This window comes from Gossypium raimondii, chromosome 10, assembly GCF_025698545.1.
Source record: "Gossypium raimondii isolate GPD5lz chromosome 10, ASM2569854v1, whole genome shotgun sequence".
Classification (NCBI taxonomy): domain Eukaryota; kingdom Viridiplantae; phylum Streptophyta; class Magnoliopsida; order Malvales; family Malvaceae; genus Gossypium; species Gossypium raimondii.
The window spans coordinates 55,299,894-55,321,960 of record NC_068574.1 but is presented as its reverse complement, the minus strand read 5'-3'; the positions used below and the strand labels follow the sequence as shown (position 1 = coordinate 55,321,960).

Here is a 22,067-nt window from a genome sequence, read left to right as displayed (position 1 = left end):
TTTTATTTTTAGTAGATGATATACACTGTGAGTATAATTGTAATAGTTTATGCCAATGGACTAAAATCAATTTTAAAAGCCTCTTTAGTAAATTTCTTGTTATTAGTAAAGGATTATTCAATTACCATTCGAAAATTTGTATGGCAAATATATATATTTTAAAGAGTTTATAAATATAATTATAAATAAGTAAAAATAATTAAAATTTAGCATAAAGTATAACGAGACTGAAAATTAAAATATAGTTAGATAAAATTTAGATGTAGTAAAACTTAAATTTAAAAATAATTCACTCGTGATATTAGTGTAAAGTGGAATTTTAAAACCTCAAATTTAAACTATAAATATATTAAAATATAAGTCTAAGTGGATATTATTATCTAATCGTTGCCTATTTAGTAGCTTTTGATTTCTCAAAGCATTTATTGAATTAAGTCTAGTAATTAATACTTGGGTTCTATAGATTCGTTAAAGGAGTGTCTACCTAGTATTTGATGTATAAACCAAAGAAATTATTAGGGTTTTCATTTGTTGCACCTAGAAAAGATTTGGGTTTTTTAAAAAATAAATAAATGTAATGAACTTTGGGGTTACATCCTAGTAAAAGTTGGACAAGTAGAATTTTCAAATTCAAAATAAAATAAAATAAGAAAGAAAGAGAGAGAGAAAATGGTACAATGTGCTTTGAAAATCGTAATTAAAATAGCCAAACCTAAGATCTTATCTCTTTTAAATTTTAACCAAATATTAAATTCAGTACTCCCATAATTCAAGTTTGTCGCTGAATTTTAAAATGGATGGAGATTTATTTAAGAAAGGTTGAGCTTTGTATAAAACCAAAAGTATATCCTCAAAAGGTACACCTATAATTCAACTTTTAATTATGAATGATAATGAAAAGTTAAAAGTAATATAGGAAACTATTTGATTTAGTATGCAGGTACACGATAAGGTTTAATTCCAAATGAATTCAAATCCAGACATCGCACCGGTCCATTTTGTTTTTAATTATAATAATCTTTTTATATTTATGTAACTTATTTCGTACCAAGTGAAATATATTATTTAAAAAGAATAAATATATAATAATATAGGGTAAACATTAAATTTTACATTTTGTAGTAAGAAATAACATGAATAGATATAAATAGGTTGGAATTGTTTATTTACAAGTATAATAGATATAAACGTAGCCACTCTTTTTTGTTTGCATTCTTTTTTTATGTCTATCACCAACCATCAACCAGAGAAAGGCAATGATAGAACAAGCCTCAATTTTTTGATGGACATGCTGAAAGATAACTTCCATGGAAAAGGCTACGCACCGTTCTATATGCAAGAAAACAATACGATTTCGGAGGATGAAATTGTCGATTTCGAGTGCTACTGGGACAAAATTTCTTTCATTCGGTCTTGTGCATCGAGAGGTACCTCTCTTCCGGGGATCTGAACTTTTAGAAGATTAATGTACCTGTCAAAACAACAGCATGGTTCAAGGTTATACGGATATGCAAAATATTTAGGTCCAACTAGGAGGGGTAGTCGGTGCTACTAACTCTGAAGGTGTAAACAAGTGCTCATGCTCTGTAACGAAGGTGAGCAAGGCCTGCAAGCATGGATAGATCAAATAATTTGGAATGATGAAACTGCCTATTCGATAATCATGAGAAAGGGACTATGAGTTCAGATATCTTGCCTCGGATGTCATATTTAATAGTTCATAATAGGTTCGAACATGCTCTAACTTCTGCTGTGCAGCTTCACTGTCAATTGAAGGGATTGCTGCAAGAGTCTGTAATGGGATTAGAGATTGTAAATCAGAGGATTGATTTGTGCACATAAAACTGGAACTGTAAGCATACATCCGAACATTTAGATTTTTGACAGTTTGACATGGAATGCAAGGATTGAGCTTATTTTTCAAACTCTTGGTCAAACATAGCAACAAAGTCAAATCCGAGGCTAATTACAGGTAAGGATTGGGTTATGACAGCCATGAGCATAACCTAGATGCTTTTTTCACAAGAATACATCATCCTTGTCTGACAAGAAAACTAACCGGAAGAAATGAGAAGAGGAGGAAAGGGTGTACGGAAGTAAAGATCTGAGCGAATAACTGGAAAAGGGAATCATCACTGTCTCAGACATCCGAGAACCTAAGAGCTACCAACTATGATTTGTATTAAGCTTTATTTTGAACCACGGAATATACGGTACTATTATTTCAGGAATTAATAACTGCCTCTTTGCAATTAACAAAGACTGATTGCAGTCACTGCACGGATATTATTGCATCCTATGTTGCTTTGACTCTTCATTTGTTGAAAAGTAATCATGTCAGAACACATATCATACGCCTCAAAGAGGGCAGGGACTGAGCTCTAGAATATAACTCAAAACTTAAAAAAATTTACAGCGACTGTCTTACAAAAACCCATGTTTGACTTGCTGCTGAGCCCAAGTGACATAGGTTTCACCATTAACTTGACAAGATTGGTTTGAACATAAGGGCAGAACTCAAAAGACTATAATCTTGACATGAAGGAAACTTGAGACTGGACTCAAAAGACAAGGCAATCCTCTTCATTGGTAATTAATTTATACAACGGACAAACTGCAAAACACACACACACACACACACACACACACACACACATAAATCGGAATATTTTCATATTATTTCAAGCACCTTCAGAGATAAGAAAATCATTCATCCCAGCACCCCATCTGAAAAGAAAAAGACATACTAACCTGTTCTAGAGCAATTGAATTCCGACATATCTGCTGAACTCCAAACAGGTTGATAGATTTAAAGTCGGCCAAAGCCTAATCAGAAGTATTCTCCCATTGGTAAGAGGAACAAAGTAGGTGCTATTCTATACAAAATAGAAACAAATATAAATAATGCACGAATTATAGACTCAAAGTTAAACTTTGCAATGACCTCCAACCTTAATGGATGCATTTGCAGCAGTACCACATATTCCACCAAATATGTAATTCCGCTTCACTCCAGAAACAAAAGGCGCAATTTCTTCATCCCTGCATGTTATCTATACATACAGAAAACGAAGAGGAGAAACTTAAATGATGATAGCATTATATTATTCATTAAGGGAAAAATCAAGCTTCTGAACCTCTGAAATTGGGGTACTAATGGAAGATTAAATGCAGGATTAAGATTTTCCAAGCAATCTGATCATTGCAAAAATAAAGTTCCAAGAAAATAATGCCCAACACTTTTTCACTTTATTTCTTCACTGACATTGACAAACCCAAGATGCAGCCAAGGATAAGCTGATTGTTAAGAGCCCTTCATATTAAGCCAGCAGCCAAACTCTATCATTCTGCCATGAGGTTTTATGAGGTGTTCTTTTAGCCACTTAGTACGTTCGAACTTTATTCTAACTTAAAGAAGCAAGGACTAATGGACAAATTATCCATTGGAAATTTAAAACTGACGTAAGTTTCTGTAAAACTGGCCAATGGAACAAAAATATAATTTGATAAGAGTTGGAGAAAGTGACCTGTGCAGTAAGTGAAATAACAAAATCATCAGGCTCTTCTGCATCTTGGTTTTCCAGGTATTCCCTATGTGTCATTTCCTGTTTGAGCCATACTGCTTAGTTAGTTACAGACTTACTGGTTTTTCAAGTGTTTCTGAATTATGCTATTGTGACAAAACCTGCAGGTGGAAAATTGTCTCCAACTGCATCTCCACGCGTAAAACTTTCAAGCAATCAATTGCTAGTTTTCTGTACTCGTTTGCAGACAATGCCAGATCCCTAGCAGGGGAACTGCTTGTTTGGCTAGGCTTGCCACTCTCCACATTTTGTGGGGACACTTGTACAAGTCTACATGTTGCATTAGATATGTGTAAAATGTAAGAAACAGCAGAAAATTTACGAATAGGAAGTTCTCAAATGCATAGTTGTTTATTATCACATACAAATCTTGCAGAACCATCTGCTCCTTTAATAACATACAGTGCAAAAAGATATGCCACTCTTTGTATCTATGTATAGCAGGACAAGAGAAGAAGGAAAAATGTAAAAGTATGAAGATACTGATGGCGTAGCATTTTGATTTTCTTTGAAACCAAAGCCCCATTTGGTTGCATATACAAATTTAGGTTACAAATGTTAATGGCCTAACGCGACTCCTCAAATACAATTTAGGTTACAAATGAATCATCAACTTTACCTGGATCTATAAGTACATGACTGAATCACTAAAGTAACGAGCTGCTTGCATAAGGTATTCATAACTCGTGGGTATATGTAGATAAACATTGAGATGCATATTCTGGAAAGCAGGGAGTAGATCCCATGTCTCTTGTCCATATTAATAGCTCCTTATGTCATTATAAAATACTATTTAAAACCCATTGTCACTATACAACATTGCTCAATATATCCAAGTACCAACTTAAGTGAGATGGATGAGCTTGCCTTTCAATTGAGTCTGCTACATACTCCAATGAATAACTCAAGGATGCCAGCAAAACAATTTTATGGTTATCACGAATTAGGTTCTCCTGCACATGAGATGTGATAAGAGAAAAATGAATAACTTCAACTGATGCTTTGAGAACACAAAATTATATAAAAGATGGCACCTAGGTTTCATTCACAGGTAAAGCTCAAATGCATGATAGATTCGATTCTTTGGAAGATCAAATAGTACATGGCTAGGAAATTTACTCAAAAAGAAATTTCGAACCAGTAGGGCAGAAGTGTCACCAGGCATATGTCTACCTGCCTAATAGGACGCAAATTTAGGAGAAGGTCACTCAGTTCTGATTCCACGTCAATGCTTCCAGCACCAGAAGAATTATTTCTCACATTTGACTGACTAAATGCATTGGGTAAACATGCACTAGCTGGATCAAGTCGCATCAATTTATCAATATCATGCCTCCCAATGATCATGTAACTCTGTTTCTCAAGAACTGCCTGAAATGTTAACAAAAATGTTTACGAGTGTAAATTGTTGATTACCATATGCATAGTTGCATGGACAAAAATAAAAGTTAGAGACAACTTCTCTATTATATTCTCACTAAACATTAATTTATTTGAAAAGCAAACCAAATAGAAAATTTTACCCCTCCCCCCACATCCTTGCACAAAATTTTCTTCCTTCATAATTTCAAAAAATAGACACACCTAAACTAATTAGAGCTGGTTGACATAAAAAAATCAACAAAAACTAAAATTATGTTAAAAGCAAACATAAGGACAGACATGCATACAGAAGAATCCAAACCTCCATGTATGAGGTACGACATCTCTCATATGTTCGTTCGAGAAAAGTTTGCACATACTTCATAAGGTCAGCAGCAAATTTAGGGATTGCTTGAGCCCAACCAAGAACCTATAGTTTGAGTAAAATTAACTATTAGGAAAAAAGAACAGCTGTAAAAGTAGATGGTCCTGAAGCATGTATGGAAGATGTTCAAGACAACAAAGAAAAATGCTGAATAACTTTTACCCGAATATACAAAAGAAAAAAAATGAAGAATCTAATACTCACTTAGTGCAAAAAAAAGTAATAATATTATTAGACGGAAAGGAGAGAAAAAATAGTTTATTACAGAAATAAGGACAGGATACACTTGCCTCTTTTGCTAAGTAATCAATGGCCAAAAGCCCCTGCAAGACAGGTCGACCCTTCTCAATGGATGAAGCATATGAAGCATGATTATGTGCCCGTGGCCGAAATGCAGCGGGACCTGTAAAAAACATTTCAGGTTAAGAGTTTTGAAGGAGAAACATAGATGGAACCAAAACTGGAGCATCGCATATGCAATACAACTGATGTTCATTATTGAACCCCAAATTTCCTAATACAAACCCACTTGTCACAGCATGGTTCTCAATATTCTCCGCTTTCTAAAATGAAATTACTACACTTCAGTACTCAGAAAGATGAACATGCAAATATTCTTCCATCCAATCCTTGTAAATTAGTACTAAGCATTCCACTAATTACATTGCTGCTTTATTTAAACACATTTTAATTATATTGTGCTAACCATCTTTCAGAGTACCGACTAACATTGGTGAAGCAAACCTAGGTCACATCCATCAAACTTAGATCAGACCCCTCCCTATATTTCTTGTGATGGCCATCATAAGATACTGAATATTGAAATACCAACAGTATATGATTAATGAAAAATGAGAAAGGTAAACAGAGTTTTCAATCAATCAAGTTGACAGTTAAAGCAATTATAGGGCATGGATTGAAATTTGACAATTAATGCCTTGTAGGACTTAAACGGTTACGGAACTTGCTTGATATAGCTGCTTGTACGCTTTTCCGGTAGTCAACAAACATAGTTGGTAAAAGGTGGTCTTTCACAAAGTTCTCCACAAAGGCTAGCAATCCATCATTCCTGCAATTATAGAAATTTAATGATACAAAAGAACATCAATGACAAATTTACAGCTCACTTGCAAAAGAGTTGGGGCACATAATTTACAAATTTCACCTAGATTTGACGAAATGAACAAAAATTCCTACTTACACACAGCGTGAAATATATTACCACCAAGATTTGATTAGTCAAAGCACACGTAATATATATCCAGCTTCAAACCAGAAATAATTACCAAAAATTGATATAACTACTAAGAACCTTGGAAAAACTCAAGCAAGCCATCAACCTCATGCAATAAATAATGAAAAAAGTGCAACAAATAATTCCTACAAAATTAATTATGGAAAAACCTCATCTATAGATATAAGGAGGGGAAACAACTTTCAGTAAAAGAACTAGCACAGATAGTGTTTAAAGATGCCACAGCAAGGAACAAGGATGAAAGCATTTGGAACCTTAATAATTATATCCGTTCGATAACACTTATAGAAAGAAAAAGGTTGTATATTTTCCCCCTTCCGCATCTCACTTTAAACTCGAACATTACAAACAAGAGATTGAAAAAAAGAAGAGCACAGAGTGAAAAATTAAAGGTATCCTTAAAAGACTTATCATATCATTTACACAAAGTGACTCTTCTTTGTATGACATACAAGCATAAAACAGAGACTTACCCAAGCTGGGAATACCTTTTTGGCAGCATTGAAGCAAGCCTTTCTGTAAACTGCACCACTCATCAGAATAAAAAAGAAAAGGCCATTTACAGAACCATCGATAAAATCAGTGTTGTCAAGAGCACAAAAAGCACCCTAGGCACTAGAACCTTTATATTTCCTTAGGAGCAAGGCAGGGACGAAGCCAGGAATATTGGTAAAAGGGGAGGGGAAGGGGTCAATATATATGCAGATGCTAATAGCGAAGTTAGAAATAATGTAAGACTGAAATATATATTGATTTTACAAAAATAAGTTGTTATGAATAGACGTCTAAAAGTTAGATAATGTATATAATTTGAGAGCTTAGTCCGAATAGTTTTCTAAAGTTTGAATCAATTTGGATTTTTAATTTGAAAATATTTTTATTAATATCAGAAGAAGCATTAAAAGTTAGACGGGTTAAACTAGGCTAAGCAAGAAATATTTTTTGTTATCTGAATTTTTTCTAAACTTCTAATCTAATCCTTTAATGATGCTATTAAACATATGTTAAATATTATATTTAAATTAAAAATAACATATAAAATCGTATGATACAATTAACGGAAGAAGCCATCATGCAACCTAATCCGCGCCAAGAATCTTTTTTTGGTGAGTCATCCTTAATCCCTAAATCCACTAATGAATTAGATTTAACAATTGCTCAAAGAAAATGTGTTGGGTCTTGTATCAAACATCCTATTTTTAACTTTATTTCTCATGATTCCTTGTCCCCTTCCTATAGAGCCTTTGCTTTGTTCTTGTTCTTGTTCTCTGTGTCTATTTCACAATATTGGAGGGCCGGGGGGGGGGGGACTTGGTCACTTGGAGAAGCAAAAAACACAGTGTTGTTTCTAATCAAATGCTGAGGTAGGGTATAGAGCAATGACTCAAGGTGTTTGTGAGCTTCTATGGTTACAGAAAGTAATGGAAGAATTAAAGTTGTTAGGAAAAGGAAAATGATCCTTATATTGTGACAACAAAGCTGCCATCAGTATAGCCCATAACCTGGCACAACATGATCAAACAAAGCATATAGAGATTGGTTGACACTTCATTAAAGAAAAGTTGATTACTAGTGCCTTGAGTTTAGGTCAAGTAGCTTTTAAGAAGCAGTTAGCTGATGTGTTCACCAATGGACTTAGCAACAAAATCTATCATAATTTGGTCTGCAAGTTGGGCATGTATGATTTTTATGCACCAACTTGAGGGGGAATGTTAAGCAAATTGAATTTGACAGCAGAACCTTCCTTAGACTACATCGTCGTGTATGTTTTATCATTTGATATACAATAGAAGCAATTCTTCTTTATTTTTTGGAATTCTTTGTCTTCAGCAATGCTCTATATTTGTTGTTGAATGCTCAAATAATAGAGTTTGATACTGTCCCCTTTTTTTATTAGTAAACATACACCTAATGGAAGATTTTTAAAATAAAAGACACCAAAAAAACTTTAATCAGGCGCACTTTTTTAGGCCTGTCGCCTTGCAAAAAAGTACACCTACGTGCACCAGGTGTGTGCCTAATAAATGTGCATCACAAAAGGGTCTAAGGTGCAAGGAATACGTGCAAACCTTGAATAGCTACTATGGACATGTAATAAAGAATATACTTCAAAGGATAAATATTTGATTCTCAAGGTCCCAAACCTGATGAACAGGCCGGTATACAGATGCCGCTAGATACATGCCTTGCTCAGGCAAGACAGCTGCAGAGCCATAGCCTTCTTGTGAGACATTGGAACCCTTCGTACTCCATCCCCCCTGGCGTTTAAATTCAACTCCTATATAGTAGACAAGACATTCAATAACAAATAACGATAGACATGATCAATATAATTATGTGAAAAAAGTTACACCTAAAAATTTTCCAATCACCACACAAATAGAACTTGCTGCCGCAAAGAAAAAATGGGGGGCAAGAGAGAACATCTATTAAATCAACAAAACAAAAAATCTCCCACTCCAGCTGCTTGGTAAATCAAACAAATTGGATTAGAATTGACATCATTTGAAAGAACCAAACCACTGAACTTCACATTTTGAAAGCTAACTGAAATTTTCAATAGGCTTCCCCTTGCTAGCTAAATATACAATACCTTCAATGAAACTTTCACTAAAACGCAAACTGTCAGTTAAATATAAGTAGGAACTATAACTCTACAATGCTTACAATGAAGAACAACAAACTTCTATGACACGTTTTTGTTTTTAGAAATGAGAAGAATTTTCCTTTCATTTATGTTTCTCTTACCATTTGTATTTCCTATACTACCAAAAATTGCTACTATTTTCACTCTTAAGGATGTAAACTCAAATGGTAAAACACATCAGCATAGATTTTACCTAACTGAGCAGACATAAAGCTTTACTTGGCTGATTAATACTAATAATCACAATAAAGGAGCTACACCAAACAATAAACTAAATTTGATAAGAGAAAATAATATATACCAAATTAAAAAATTTAGATAAATCATGGACAAAGAGCTAATAATAATTTAGTAAGTTTGCAGTAATTCAAATTTAGCATACCCTTGTTAGGAACTGATAAGGTGGCATCTGTGAAACGGAAAGCAAAAGTGAGGCCATCTTCTGACCCATCACTGTAGCCAAACATATTAACTTTCAAGCTTGTATGAAAAAATAACCAATAAGAGAACTAATAGGCATATGTTAAGCATCTATCCTAAAACCAATATGCTATAGGATAGAAGCCCCTAAAATAAAGCCAGAGCAAACTAAAGCCTTAATTGGCATAGGATAAAACTATTTAATACTCTCCATCATCTATAAACCAATATTAATACACCTAACATGTTCATAAAAATGTAAAGGGAAATAAACAACATAACAACAAACTTGGGCTATAATGCTATGTTAAGCATCCAACCATAAACTAAATGGATATAAATGGAGATGCCCTTGCTTAAATGTAAAGCACAAGAAACCTAAGATTTAATGAAATCAGATAAAACTGCTTAAAGAAATAACAGCACAATATGTAGCATACACAAAAGAACTAATAGAAGAACGCTAACTATTTTGATTTCTTATTTATGCAATGCTGCACTTATGATGAAAATGGTATTTCACTTTAGCAATGATTTTAGTTCTGGTGATAAATGATTACAACTGATTCCAGCAATTCAGCAGATTTATTTTTTCATTTTGGAAGTCATGGCCCCCTGGTTTAGAATTTTTTTTTTCCTATCTTTATTGTCAACTGATATTCCAACAATGAACCGAGGATGGAAGCAGAGACAATACAAAGCCATACTTGCACCAAATGAAATATGCTGGGGAATAAATGGCTACTTAAAAACCCATTTAACTCATCATGGCTGCTATGGAATAGCATCACATACTCTTTATTTTTCAGTCATTACTCAATAATTCAAACAAACACAATGCTCTTTGAGGGTGTGGACAATATCATATGCCTTTCTGTTGATAGCTAATAATAATTTCACACCCCAAAAGATAAATGCTAACTTTAGGGATTAGATTACAATTTATATCCTCCTAACTTGTTGCAAAAAGGTAATGAATTAATTATAATTAAATAAACAAAGAGTAATCTATTAAACAGCTATTCTAATGACTAATTAAAGGAGATAATTCCAGTTGGATTTTGTTTTAAAATGTGACATAATTCTCAAGAAAAGATGCAAAACTGCAAAGACTATCAAGTGGTTCAATGAGAGGGGAGGAAATAACTTTAACTTCATGCAGCTGGAATATATTTAAATCCACAGCCATATCTCCACAGCTCACTGCCATCATGATGTCACATACAAATTCTTCCACATAAAATCCAAAATAAAATGATAACTTCTGAAATCCTCCAACACCAACATCATCAATATTCACACTCGCTCTCTTCACGATAAACCCCATGCCAAGATTATAAATAGGTCTTATTTTAGTGATCTACTAAATATTGTTGAAGCACTTACTCTTTCTCACCCCTTCCTAAATATAAGAGGAGGAATATATGGGAGCAACTGCACTCCCCCACCCCCCTCTCTTCAAAAAGAAAAAAAAAAATTCTATGTTAGCAAAGTAGAGATGACTAATGGGAACTATAACTGAATCCTTACTTTATCTCTTCCTCCAAGTACTAACACAAGGGACTCTAGTTACTTGCCTCTTTTCTTTTGTAGGAGCCTTGCTAGCAAGCCTGGCAGTTTGTACAGCAGCGTCTGCAGATGCAGCCTCAGGGGTTGCTCGAAGAATCTCACATATGAGTTGCTGGCATTCACTCTGCATCACATAATTCAACAAAAATTGTAAATTGAAGAAATAAAGTTAAGAAGAAGTTATCAGGTCAACACCATTCTAAAAAGAAACTTGGTGAATATGAAAGCACTGGATAAGATAGATGACCTGTAAAACTGTCAATGAAAAGCCAATACTAAAATGAGATGCTTTAGAATCAAGGTATGCATCTGTTGACATCGATTTTAGAATCTTTGTATCAATTTGCGGGGAAGATTTCGACTCAATAAGCTCTCCAATAACAATATGATTTCCTGACAAATTACAGCTCAGAGATTTCGTTTCAGATTTTAATTTAAGAGTAAATGAAATAGCAAGGAGGAGGAGGCCCTGGAACATTGAGGTCCCAGGTTCAAGTCACACCATGTATAGATTTATTGTTTATATTGAAATTCTCTAGATGTTTTCTGTTTGTTAGTTTCATAGTTCACTTATTTAGTGATTCATGGATGTAATGATTGATTCTAATTGTAACTTTTCATATAGTTGTATTTCCAATAATAATAATTCAACGTCTCACCAAATATCCGAACAACAGAGTCCAGAATTGAATTAAGAAGCTCTTTTGCAGCAGCCTGTGCTTTTCCTGTAGGAGCCATCACGGGTGAGACAGGGCTCACTGCTAACAGATTCCCAGCCAATGATATCCCATTCTGACGCTTTTGTTTGGATAACTGATAGCTTTCTAACTGTCCCTTCATAAGATGGAGACTGGTCGCACCAGTTCGAGTAGCTTTATCAACTGAAGAATTTATGAATTCTGAATGGGCTTTAATCCTGGATGTGATAATCCCATGAACAGTGGGTCGCAATCTTTGACTGTTACATTAGTTTCGCAAGTAACAATTCTTAAATAGGTAAACCATTATGAAGACAAGTTATAGCAAGAGCAGCATAAATTAAAACTACAAATATTACAAATAAAAGAAAAAGAAAGAAAGAAATACATGGGTGTTTGAAGTTCATGTCGTTAGTTTGTTAAAACACCACAGATCTTAAAAGGGATAAAAGCTCAAGACTACTTTCATCGTGCTCATCATGTATCTTACAAGAAAACCATTTTATACAAATCAACAGTAGATGATCCAAGAAAGGAAAATTAAGACATATTAATATAGTTGTAGATAACCATTGTCAGAGTCTATCTAAAAGCACCAAGGGAAAAACATAGGTTCCATTAAAACATGCTACTACGTAAGCAAAGCAACTAACCATATTAAAGCACTAGCTGCAGCTATTTTGTTAAGTAAGCTGAGGCACTCCACCATGGTCTGCAAATACTTCACGTGAATTGGAGCGTCACTCTTTTTAATTGTTTCCTAGATAAAAAATTTAGAGAGAGAAAGAGAGAACAGTGCTTTAATGTCAAAGTTCAGAAAATTTAACTAAGTCAACATTATGAGATGAGATAATATTAAGTGAAGTATTCATACAACAAATTCATCAGGAGTGGAATTAAAAAGCCACAATGGGATTTGATGGACTTTGACATCCTTTCCATCACCACCATTAAGCCTTTCATCATTTGGCTCCAAAGAACTATCCCCATCATGACCATCATAAGATGACCTGAAAAAAGGAAAATGTCAAGTACAAATTCAGACACTGAACAAAGTATAAAATATAAAAATCTGTAGAAGAGAATAAAAACTAAAATAAGAAACCTACAGGAAAAAATAATAAAAAATAATGACCTCTCTGCATAGCTACATTACCAAGCAGAATAGTATTCTGATAATGTGAGCATGACAAGAGCTTAAAATCAACAATAAATTATCAAAAAAGACCGAGAAAATGTAAGTTACAGGATCTATAAGAAGGTTTTTGATAACTTTACAGGTTAAGAGACGGCCATTAACTAGAAGAAAAAACTTAATCCCGTTTGGGATTGCATGCATTTTATGACTTTTTAATTCAAAAGAAAGCTTGGCGTCCAATTCTTTCTTTTTAAAAGTTAGTTTGGCATCTAATTCATTCCTCCATAGATGGTAGAAACCATAAAACTCTACAAACTAAAACAGAAATGAAAAGGGTTGTTTTCCTGTATTCTAAAAAAAATCCATTAATATTCAGAGTTCAGACATTGAAATTTGTTGCTAAGCATCAAACCTAATACCACTTGGTAATAGGTTAAGCATCAAACCTAATACCACTTGGTAATAGGTGGAGGGGCCCAAATTTAGTAAAGGACCATGATGCGTAACTCATGTGGGATACCACCACTTATCACTCCCATTCACATGTAGCTCATAGGGCCTACACATCAACAACTTCACTAGGGGCGGTCAGCCTCACATGGTAGGAAGAACAACATGACAAAACTTGAGCTCTAATACCATGTTAAACATCTAACCTAAAACCGATTGATAATAGGTGGAGAGGCCGAACTTTAAATAAAACCACAAGAAATCTAATACTTGGATGATGTGAGATAACACAACAATCATGAAAGAGGAAACAATGTTAAGTTCTGTCCATAGTCCCTAATCTTTTATCTCGATTCCATTTCAATCACTAACTACCGAAGTGTTCCATTCAGACTCTTAACCTTTTTACGTGGTTTCACTTTGGTCTTTTTATCACATTTTTCCACTAACAGTCGAGGAAAATATCCAAGTGACAAGACAAGGGAATGTTTACACACTGTGCCACAGAAGCTATAACTTGGACATTACATTAGAATTAACAAAATTATTAGTAGGAAGGACTAAAATGGAACCATTTTAAAAGCTTGAGGACCAAAAAAACAGTTCACTGATTGAGGTTCAAAGTATAATCAAAATAAATGGTTAAGGACCATGTATGGAATTCCCAACTATTTCAACGAAGATCCAATAGATGAAGGATTGGTTCAAAGTTCAAACTTAAAGTAACGCAAATAACAGATGTGAGGTTTGAAACTCCTCTTATAACTTCAAGAGGAATGTACAAAAAGACAACCAAATAAAAATTCAATTTTAACTTTATGCAAGACAAGGAAAAGAGACTAAATTAAGAAAGATATTAAAAAAAAAGAAAAAACAAATGAACCATCAGCACTTACCTTCCATCAACTGGACTTAGAGACACAGGTTGCAAACTATTTGCAGTGATTGCAACAACAGTTGTTGTTGGCACTTCATCATCCTTTTCATGCATGCTTGAAGCAACTGAGCTGCAAAATTTAATCAGCTTAATGACCAAAAGTTCTGTAAAAGGGAAATCTTTCCGGAAAATGCCTTTTATTGGCATAAATAAATTACAGATAACATGTTAAATCAGATATCTCTTTCTTTCTTATTCAGTGTGAATAGATGACACCATGAATCACAAAAAGACTAAGACAAGGAAAGTTAAGCTGTTAATAGACAGAAATACCTGAATTCACCCTTATTGTAAAGATGTGCATGCAAATCCTCCAAAATTTTGAAGAACAGAATACCTTGCAACTTTGACAGATCAGATCGAATGTCTTGGAGAGCACCAACCTAGATAACAATAAATGCAAGCAGAAGATCTTAAAGTTCTCTATATAATTTCAATTGAAAAAAAAGGTGAAGTTATAGAAAAGCTGAACTATTTAAAACTGTAAGATTTCTTTTATAGTTAGGTTGACTATTTGCTATCATTAAACCTCTGTTTCATGAACATATGACGGCATCAATTGTTCCATTTCTGTTTGGGATAAATTTGCAATTAACATGACATCAGTAGGCTTCTAATTTTTAATTGACTCGGCTGTCATCTTTTTCTTTTCTTCTACATATTTATGTGCCTGTATATTTTTTTTCTTGTTTCTTTTTTTTTTTTTTTTTTGAAAGGCATGTACCCGTAGATTATTTTGCATGTTCAGCATAGTTTCAGACATTTTAATGGTTGAATTTGATTTTTGTTGTTAGCATTGAGTATACTCCACTACGTTAGCATCTCTTTGGAGCATCAGATGCAGCCCAAATGCCAATTAACAGTCTACTTAATTGAAGGCTAAAACTGTTTAACATATTTAATATAGAGGTTAATGTCTTCACTCTCTAAACATTAGTGTTCAACTTGAAACCAGGCAAAGTAATAAGGTTTTTTGTGCTTCTGCTAGATATTTAACAAACCCCCTATGCTAAGCCTTGGCCATAACTGTGTCATAAATATGGCCATTTAATTTGGGAGGCCTAACAAATTAAAGATGGGCACCTGATTTATTTGTGTCAAAGCAACAAGTTAATCTAAAAGATAAAATGTAAGAGAAGCTGAACAATTTTGATAACATATTATGCCAGAGGTAATCTATCTGGGGATCAGTAGCAAGATGAGCTAAACCAAAGTTTCACCAAAAATAAAGTCGAGAATAGAAACAGATACACTGCTTGCAACATTTTATAAATTACCGGTTGAAGGCCCTCACGCTCAAGCATCAATGCTGACTGAATATGCAATTGAACTGCAGCATAATACTGCTTATCAGAAATGAGCTTCTCAATACGAGCAGGAACCTGATCCAGGTAATAAACAAACCAGGCGATACATCAGATTTACTGGATTTCTTGCAGGACCAGAGGAAGGTGTGGATGGAAGTGAAGTGCCAAATCCTAATAAAGATAAAGCATGTAAATACCAACAAAATATCATTTGAATGAAAGAAAAATTATGAACAAACCTTAGCTATACCCTCAATCTGATCTAGCAAGGAGATTATGTGACGCAAAGTAACAGATCGATACCACAACTGATGCAACTGTTTATTGCGTGCAGAAAGACGTTTCTTGGACTCAGCCAAATCTACCTTTAATACTTCAATACTTTCAGAAGATTCACTGAATAACCGCAAGATCTGAAGAAGAATGAACAATTACTCATAAAAATATATAAATAAATGCAAAGCTCGGTTTTTTTTACATGTCAACAAAAAAGAAAGAAAAAGAAAAGAGAAAATGGCAACAACCATTGAAACAAGAATTGGTAATTGAATCAGAATATTACTGCTAATATTTTCCACAAAGAAAGACTATTCATGTTCCCCACTTATAGACTATACAAAATCTAAATAAGGAAAAGAAATATATTAATCATCCACGAAAGATGGCACCTCATTTAAGTTATCAGACCAGAGATTTTATTGGTTTCAATGAAAATTTATTTATTCTCCAAGACCTGCTTATTCAGTATTATAATATTATCAATTACTATGTCCATAAACTCTCATCTGCAGTTTATTTATCATATAAAGGGATTCATTACCATGAGTATCCAATGGACATCACATTGATAGTGGACTACTTAGAAGACTGATACTGGACTCTCTCATACAAGATTGACAATCAAAGGCAAAATTAGAGATAAATAATACTCAATCAAGGTAAACTGCTTATGTTTCTATGTCAAATTTGTGTTTTGATTTTATAATTCAATTTTATATTATTTTGCTTCTGTGCATCAGCTTAATTTCAAATCAAGAATAGAATAAGCCTCCCTCTTCCGATATATTTAGCTCATCCTATAGACTTCCTACTTTCTAAAGGGGCATCATTTACTGTTCTCACATTGGTCTTAAAATGCATTCACTTCCAAAGGTTTCCCTAGCAAATTCTTGCACACAAGCTGAAGTGAAGCAAGAACTGCTAGTTTTGCAAAATTAACAAAGCATTCATTGACCTCCCAAAATAAACAAATATTTAGGACCAAACAAAAGGATGGGAAAATTTTACTTAGAGAGGAATGTTTGGGAGAGGGCTCTTCTAAGAATATACTAGTTATATACTAGTTCCGGTTAGTCACTGCTTATAGGCACCCGTTAAGGTTTCTTTAATTGCAATTTTAAGAAAGTTTTTAGCATTTATTGCATTACTCTTTTAAAATTAAAAAAGATTTATTAATTTCATTTAAAAAAAAGCATTAATTGCATTTTTCTTGACTAGAATATCACCTTAACCAGTGTCACTAGGCACTGATTAATATTTTCCTTAGGTCATATAAAAGAAACAATTGCATCCTAAAAATTTTTGGAGATCCAAATGCGACAATAATTATGGGAAAGAGGAGAGATACATAAATGGTTGAGTCTATAAAAATAAAAACCACCAAAGACCATACTGGAAGAAAGAAAACAGTAGATAATGAAGAATTGCAACTTTTTTCTCCCTGGTACCAGCAGAATCATAGGATTCAAGTACAAAAACTATAAAAGAAAAACCACAAAAACAGAAAAATATCTCTTAGTTCAGCGACAATCAAGAACATATCTATCAATGGTTTGAGGGGTGTGAAATTTTATTACCTTCTTACTTTTAATTATAGTACTTACCCCTATTGGACTATAAATATCATTAGAAGAAGTGAGCAAACTAGATAATGATTGTTAGAGTGAACAGTTTCAAGAGAATTATATTCTATTAAAATAACTTACTATTGTCTTCATTGAAAACATTAAGATAATATGGTTCACATGCAATTAACTAAAAGCTAATACCAACAAAAGACACAAAATGCCATCAATGTTTTAAAAACAATACAAGATAACTTCTAATATGAAAATCTCTGAATCATACGCTTCAATCTATCCACTTATAACTCAGCAACCCCTTGAACCAGAAATGATGATTGAAGAAAACGTCAAATTTTTCAGTACAACCCCTAAACCCCAATCATGTCAACATCACAACTATTGCACTTATCAATCTAGGTCAAAACCAAACACTGATATTCTCCATGAATGTGAACGTAGACTAAAAGATCAGTCATACCATGCTTGGTCACTCTGCAATCTGCATACAGCAACAATCAAGAAATCAAGAATTATAGGCTTTCACAACATATGGTGCTCCAATGATTGTTCATTCCTTTTTGAAGTTCCCATGTCCGACATTTGTGTCCAGCACATATCCAGATATATGTATGGAAAGATGACCGTCCAAAGAGTCCAAAGAATGAAAAATTTAGAAAAAAAAAATGTTCCCACATTGGACACATACTTATTTACAACACTCGCACCCAACTCCAATTACCATAGTTCACAACAGTATTTTCCACCTAAGCTAAGGGAATTCCAATGATAAAGAAAAGCACTAGGGAGGCTAACGAGTATGTCACAAAACAATTCAAAGAAGCTTGATCAGCAGCCACAACTAGCAGTGCCAAGACATGACCTAAAATGGCTTTCAAACATCCAAAAGCCATCACTAACATCCCAAAGCTTTTCAACCATAACAACAATAAATTCACCTTTCAATTGTACATCATGCCACCAGCCAACTCCTAACAAATTAATACAGCAACCCACCCAAAAATGACAATAATCAACCAAAGTGATGTATGAAAGAATTCATGAGGATTATGCCTGGGAAGATAAACTCTGCATGCTAAAACACATATTTCTTCAAAAACAAACTTGCATCCCGATGGTAGATACAACTACATAAAAACATTTTAAGAGTGCAAGCTCATGGGAACACCCTACAAGGATAATCATCATTCAAACCTCCTTTGTAATCTCAAAATTTGTTAGCTTAAACAAAAGAAATAACAGTAGCAGAGTTACTCAGTCTTCTACTAGGTTTGCTAATATTTGTGGTGTCCCCGCATCTAAAAGTAAGTAATTTGTAAATGACAGAGAACTAACAAGGGATATCCAATGAAGCTTAATGTTTATCCTTAACAGAAACAATAATTATGGTGATCAATGAGAGATTTTTCCATTTATATATATTTTCCAACAAGATTTAGAATAAAAATAAAATGATTCTATGATCTCAAACTATAGAAAAAATCCTATATTCATTATCCAAGTGTGGACCCAACATTAACAGAAGAAAATAATTAAGAAAATATGAATATGCGATACATGTAATTAAGGAAATAATCACCAGGAATGGTTTTTGAAGCAAATCGATTGAAATTTAACTAAAAAAAAGAAACACAAAAAGAGAGTCATTACTATAAAACCAAAAAAAAAAGGAACACTTGAGAAGCCTGTAAAAAGTTTTAGCATCACAGAATCTACTAAAGAACCTGAGAATAATTTTGAATTGCTTTGTTGAAGCCACCATGATAAGCATGAACAACTTCATCTACAACATCCTCGACAATATCTCTTTGTTCCTTTAAAACCCCGAGCTCACCTTCACGATCTTTTGATGACAGGATACGGACAACATGAGGCAGTGAATCAAAACGTGCAGCAGCCCAACTCTCTCTTACTGTTAAAAGGTCATCCCTTAAATACTGTATTTAATCATAAGCAAACAGAAGACGAACATAAGAAAACCTTAACACATAAAACACAGCATTATTAGCTTCCCACACTTTTATCAAATTTCTAACCACGTACTAAATCAATGAAACACAGCATTATTTGCTCGATAGCAACAAACTAAGCTGTCCGCAAATCAGAATAATACAATCTCTACCAGCCTCAAGATGGTTGCCAAAACTTGCAACAAATTACAAAACAATTTTGTTGTTGCTTTTATTATTTGATTTTTACTTCGGGATGAAAACTACAAAAAAAAGGGATTGTATGGAAAAAACATGTTTCAAATAATTAAGAAATACAGAGTCACAAATTTTCCTCGAGATCAAAGCACCTGAATTTACAAGTATATGAAAATAACTAAACTAGAATTGGAATAACGTTTTAGTCATTTATTTATTGTTGATCAATTACAGTTTTGCTTTTCGGCAAATTTTTACAGGCTATAAGCTTAAAAATTGAAGTAGCAAACGCCGCAACCAAACAGAGCTTTAAATCAACGGACTAGAAGAAGAATGAAGTAAACTTACTTCTTTATCCGGAGGAAGCGGAAATCCATCAAACATCCCCATCTCACTAAACGTTTCACTTTTCCCACGCTATAAAAAAACGCGCGGACTATTAATCACAACAAACCCTTTAATCCTACCTGTAACTGAAATAAAAAGAAAAGGTCAAAATATGTATATTTTATACATCACTAGCTAAATTCTTAGACTCCGTGCAAGAAAAGAGGAATTTGAGCTGAATTACTTATAATAGTAACAGAAAGGAATTATATTAAAAAGAAGTAATACATGCAGAATTTCCTTTACGTTAAATTTTCAATTGTTTTCTCAGTAAGCACACAAGTGATGCAAAAGAAAAATAAAAGTTCAAAATCGAGAGAAACACCTTCAGATCCTGCAACCTGAGCATCAGAATAGATAAATTTCAAGCAATGTAGAAAGTAAATTAATATCTCCAAATAAATAAAAACAAAGAAGATAAAATCTTAAACACGGAAATGCAAGTGATTCAATGAATTAAAACTGATCATAACAATATTCATTCAGATTGAACAAAATCTTTTTTTAACGAGAAAAGAACATCGTGCCCTCTGAAAACGAACGAGAGCAAAGAAGCGAAACGGAACAGCGAATCAGTGATGAATAACAAAGAGAAAGTGAACTCTCGTTCATACTTTCAGATACCTGCTGAAAAAAAAAACGCTTTCGTTCCAAAGCGAGTGCCTCTTTCTAGACCGAGCTCGCCTGCGATTCGGATCTCTTCAATGGCGAAGAACAAGAAGAAATGTCACAATCTTGGAATAGAAGACGATGATGAAGATTGAGCGATTGTTGGAGGGTGAAGCTGTGAAATATTGATTATTTCTTTATTTATTTACTTTTTAAAGGGTCTTGAATTTAGATATTTTATTTAAAATGGGAAAGAACACTTTATTTCCGGTACTGAAAAGAATGTTTCTACACATTTTGGTCTAATTTTAAATTTCATCCCTCTATTTTATTTAATTAAAATTAGTCATTTTATTTTAATTTATCAATATTTGAACACATATTTTATGAAAATTGAGAAACTAGTCCAATTGTTGGTAAACATGTAAACTTAAAATGTTGATTTTATTACTTTTGACAATTTAAAGTAAATGGACTATTTTTTGTAGAAGGATGAAAGTAAGAATTAGACCAATTATTTTCATCCATATGGTTATTATTTAAAAATCTATTTATTGAATGAAAAATAATTTATTTTTAAATTATTTCAAATTTTACTGGGAGAGAAAAGCTAGAGGCAGACAGCCGCTTTGGGCCCTGGTCTAATGGGAAATTTCAATAAGTAACCCCTTTCAAATTTTGATAATTCATTTTAAGCCTTTTAGTCATTGAAATAATTATAATTTTGGTTTTTTATAAAAAAGAATTTGATACAATATAATCTCAAACTCACACGTTCACACACGCACCTATTTAAACTACTACATAAACACATTTTGCAGATCATTCTCGTGACTTTAAAGATATGATAAACAGATCAAAAAACACGAAACGTTGATGTTGATCCTTTATAAAAATTAATAATATAATAAATTTAAAATCTCATCTCAAAATTTTAAAATTCTATCTCACTTCTCTTGACAAAATTTGATCATGTGGTATATAAACTAATTAATTTTTAAGAATAAATTAAGAAATATAGAAAAAAAACTTATTGTGTATGAGATTTTAATTAATTAAAAAGTTAAATATATGTCAATATACAATTCAATTATAATAGTTAAATAATATTAAAATTATTTTCATAATATAAATATTTATCAATGTTGTACTTATATTATTAAGTTTAAATTAATTAAAATTTAGTCACTTTTGTTTGTCTCATATTACATTTTAGTCACTTACGTTTGAAATGTTACGTTTTAGTCACTTACGTTATCGTTTTGTTATGGAGTGGTTACTCTACCATTAAACTCCATTACCTCCCTAAT

General features: G+C 33.2%; 1 protein-coding gene across 8 annotated transcripts; it reads right to left on the bottom strand.

The window, feature by feature from the left end:
* Positions 1 to 1,037: 1,037 nt before the first annotated feature.
* On the bottom strand, positions 1,038 to 20,950 carry LOC105777730 (exocyst complex component SEC8). Of its 8 annotated transcripts, none has more exons than XM_052622248.1 (27): positions 20,763 to 20,949; positions 20,110 to 20,234; positions 19,339 to 19,551; positions 15,992 to 16,165; positions 15,723 to 15,827; positions 14,719 to 14,828; positions 14,405 to 14,515; positions 12,795 to 12,930; positions 12,574 to 12,680; positions 11,882 to 12,180; positions 11,470 to 11,615; positions 11,231 to 11,346; positions 9,616 to 9,686; positions 8,731 to 8,864; positions 7,060 to 7,109; positions 6,300 to 6,400; positions 5,622 to 5,734; positions 5,269 to 5,376; positions 4,758 to 4,955; positions 4,452 to 4,537; positions 3,686 to 3,854; positions 3,528 to 3,605; positions 2,952 to 3,053; positions 2,752 to 2,826; positions 1,697 to 1,792; positions 1,557 to 1,606; positions 1,038 to 1,471 (listed from the first exon to the last, which is right to left on the bottom strand). In XM_052622248.1, exons 2-27 carry the CDS (start codon positions 20,149 to 20,151, stop codon positions 1,384 to 1,386), a joined length of 3,078 nt encoding a protein of 1,025 aa, XP_052478208.1. In that variant the 5' UTR covers positions 20,152 to 20,234; positions 20,763 to 20,949; the 3' UTR covers positions 1,038 to 1,383. The 8 variants fall into 8 exon arrangements, 7 of the variants coding, with proteins under 7 accessions (XP_052478208.1, XP_012456578.1, XP_052478209.1 ...); XM_012601124.2 differs by having other exon boundaries at positions 20,773 to 20,949; XM_052622249.1 differs by having other exon boundaries at positions 7,075 to 7,109; positions 20,773 to 20,949.
* Positions 20,951 to 22,067: the final 1,117 nt, after the last annotated feature.

Bases quoted from the DNA above. Each gene is read 5' to 3' on its own strand.
- LOC105777730 (XM_052622248.1), bottom strand. From the start codon at position 20,151: ATGGGGATGTTTGATGGATTTCCGCTTCCTCCGGATAAAGAA. The intron at 6,401-7,059 runs GTAAGTCTCTGT...CTATAATTGCAG, and splicing joins AAAAGGTATTCCCAGCTTGG to GAATGATGGATTGCTAGCCT. The intron at 4,956-5,268 runs GTTTGGATTCTT...TTAACATTTCAG, and splicing joins GTCGTACCTCATACATGGAG to GCAGTTCTTGAGAAACAGAG.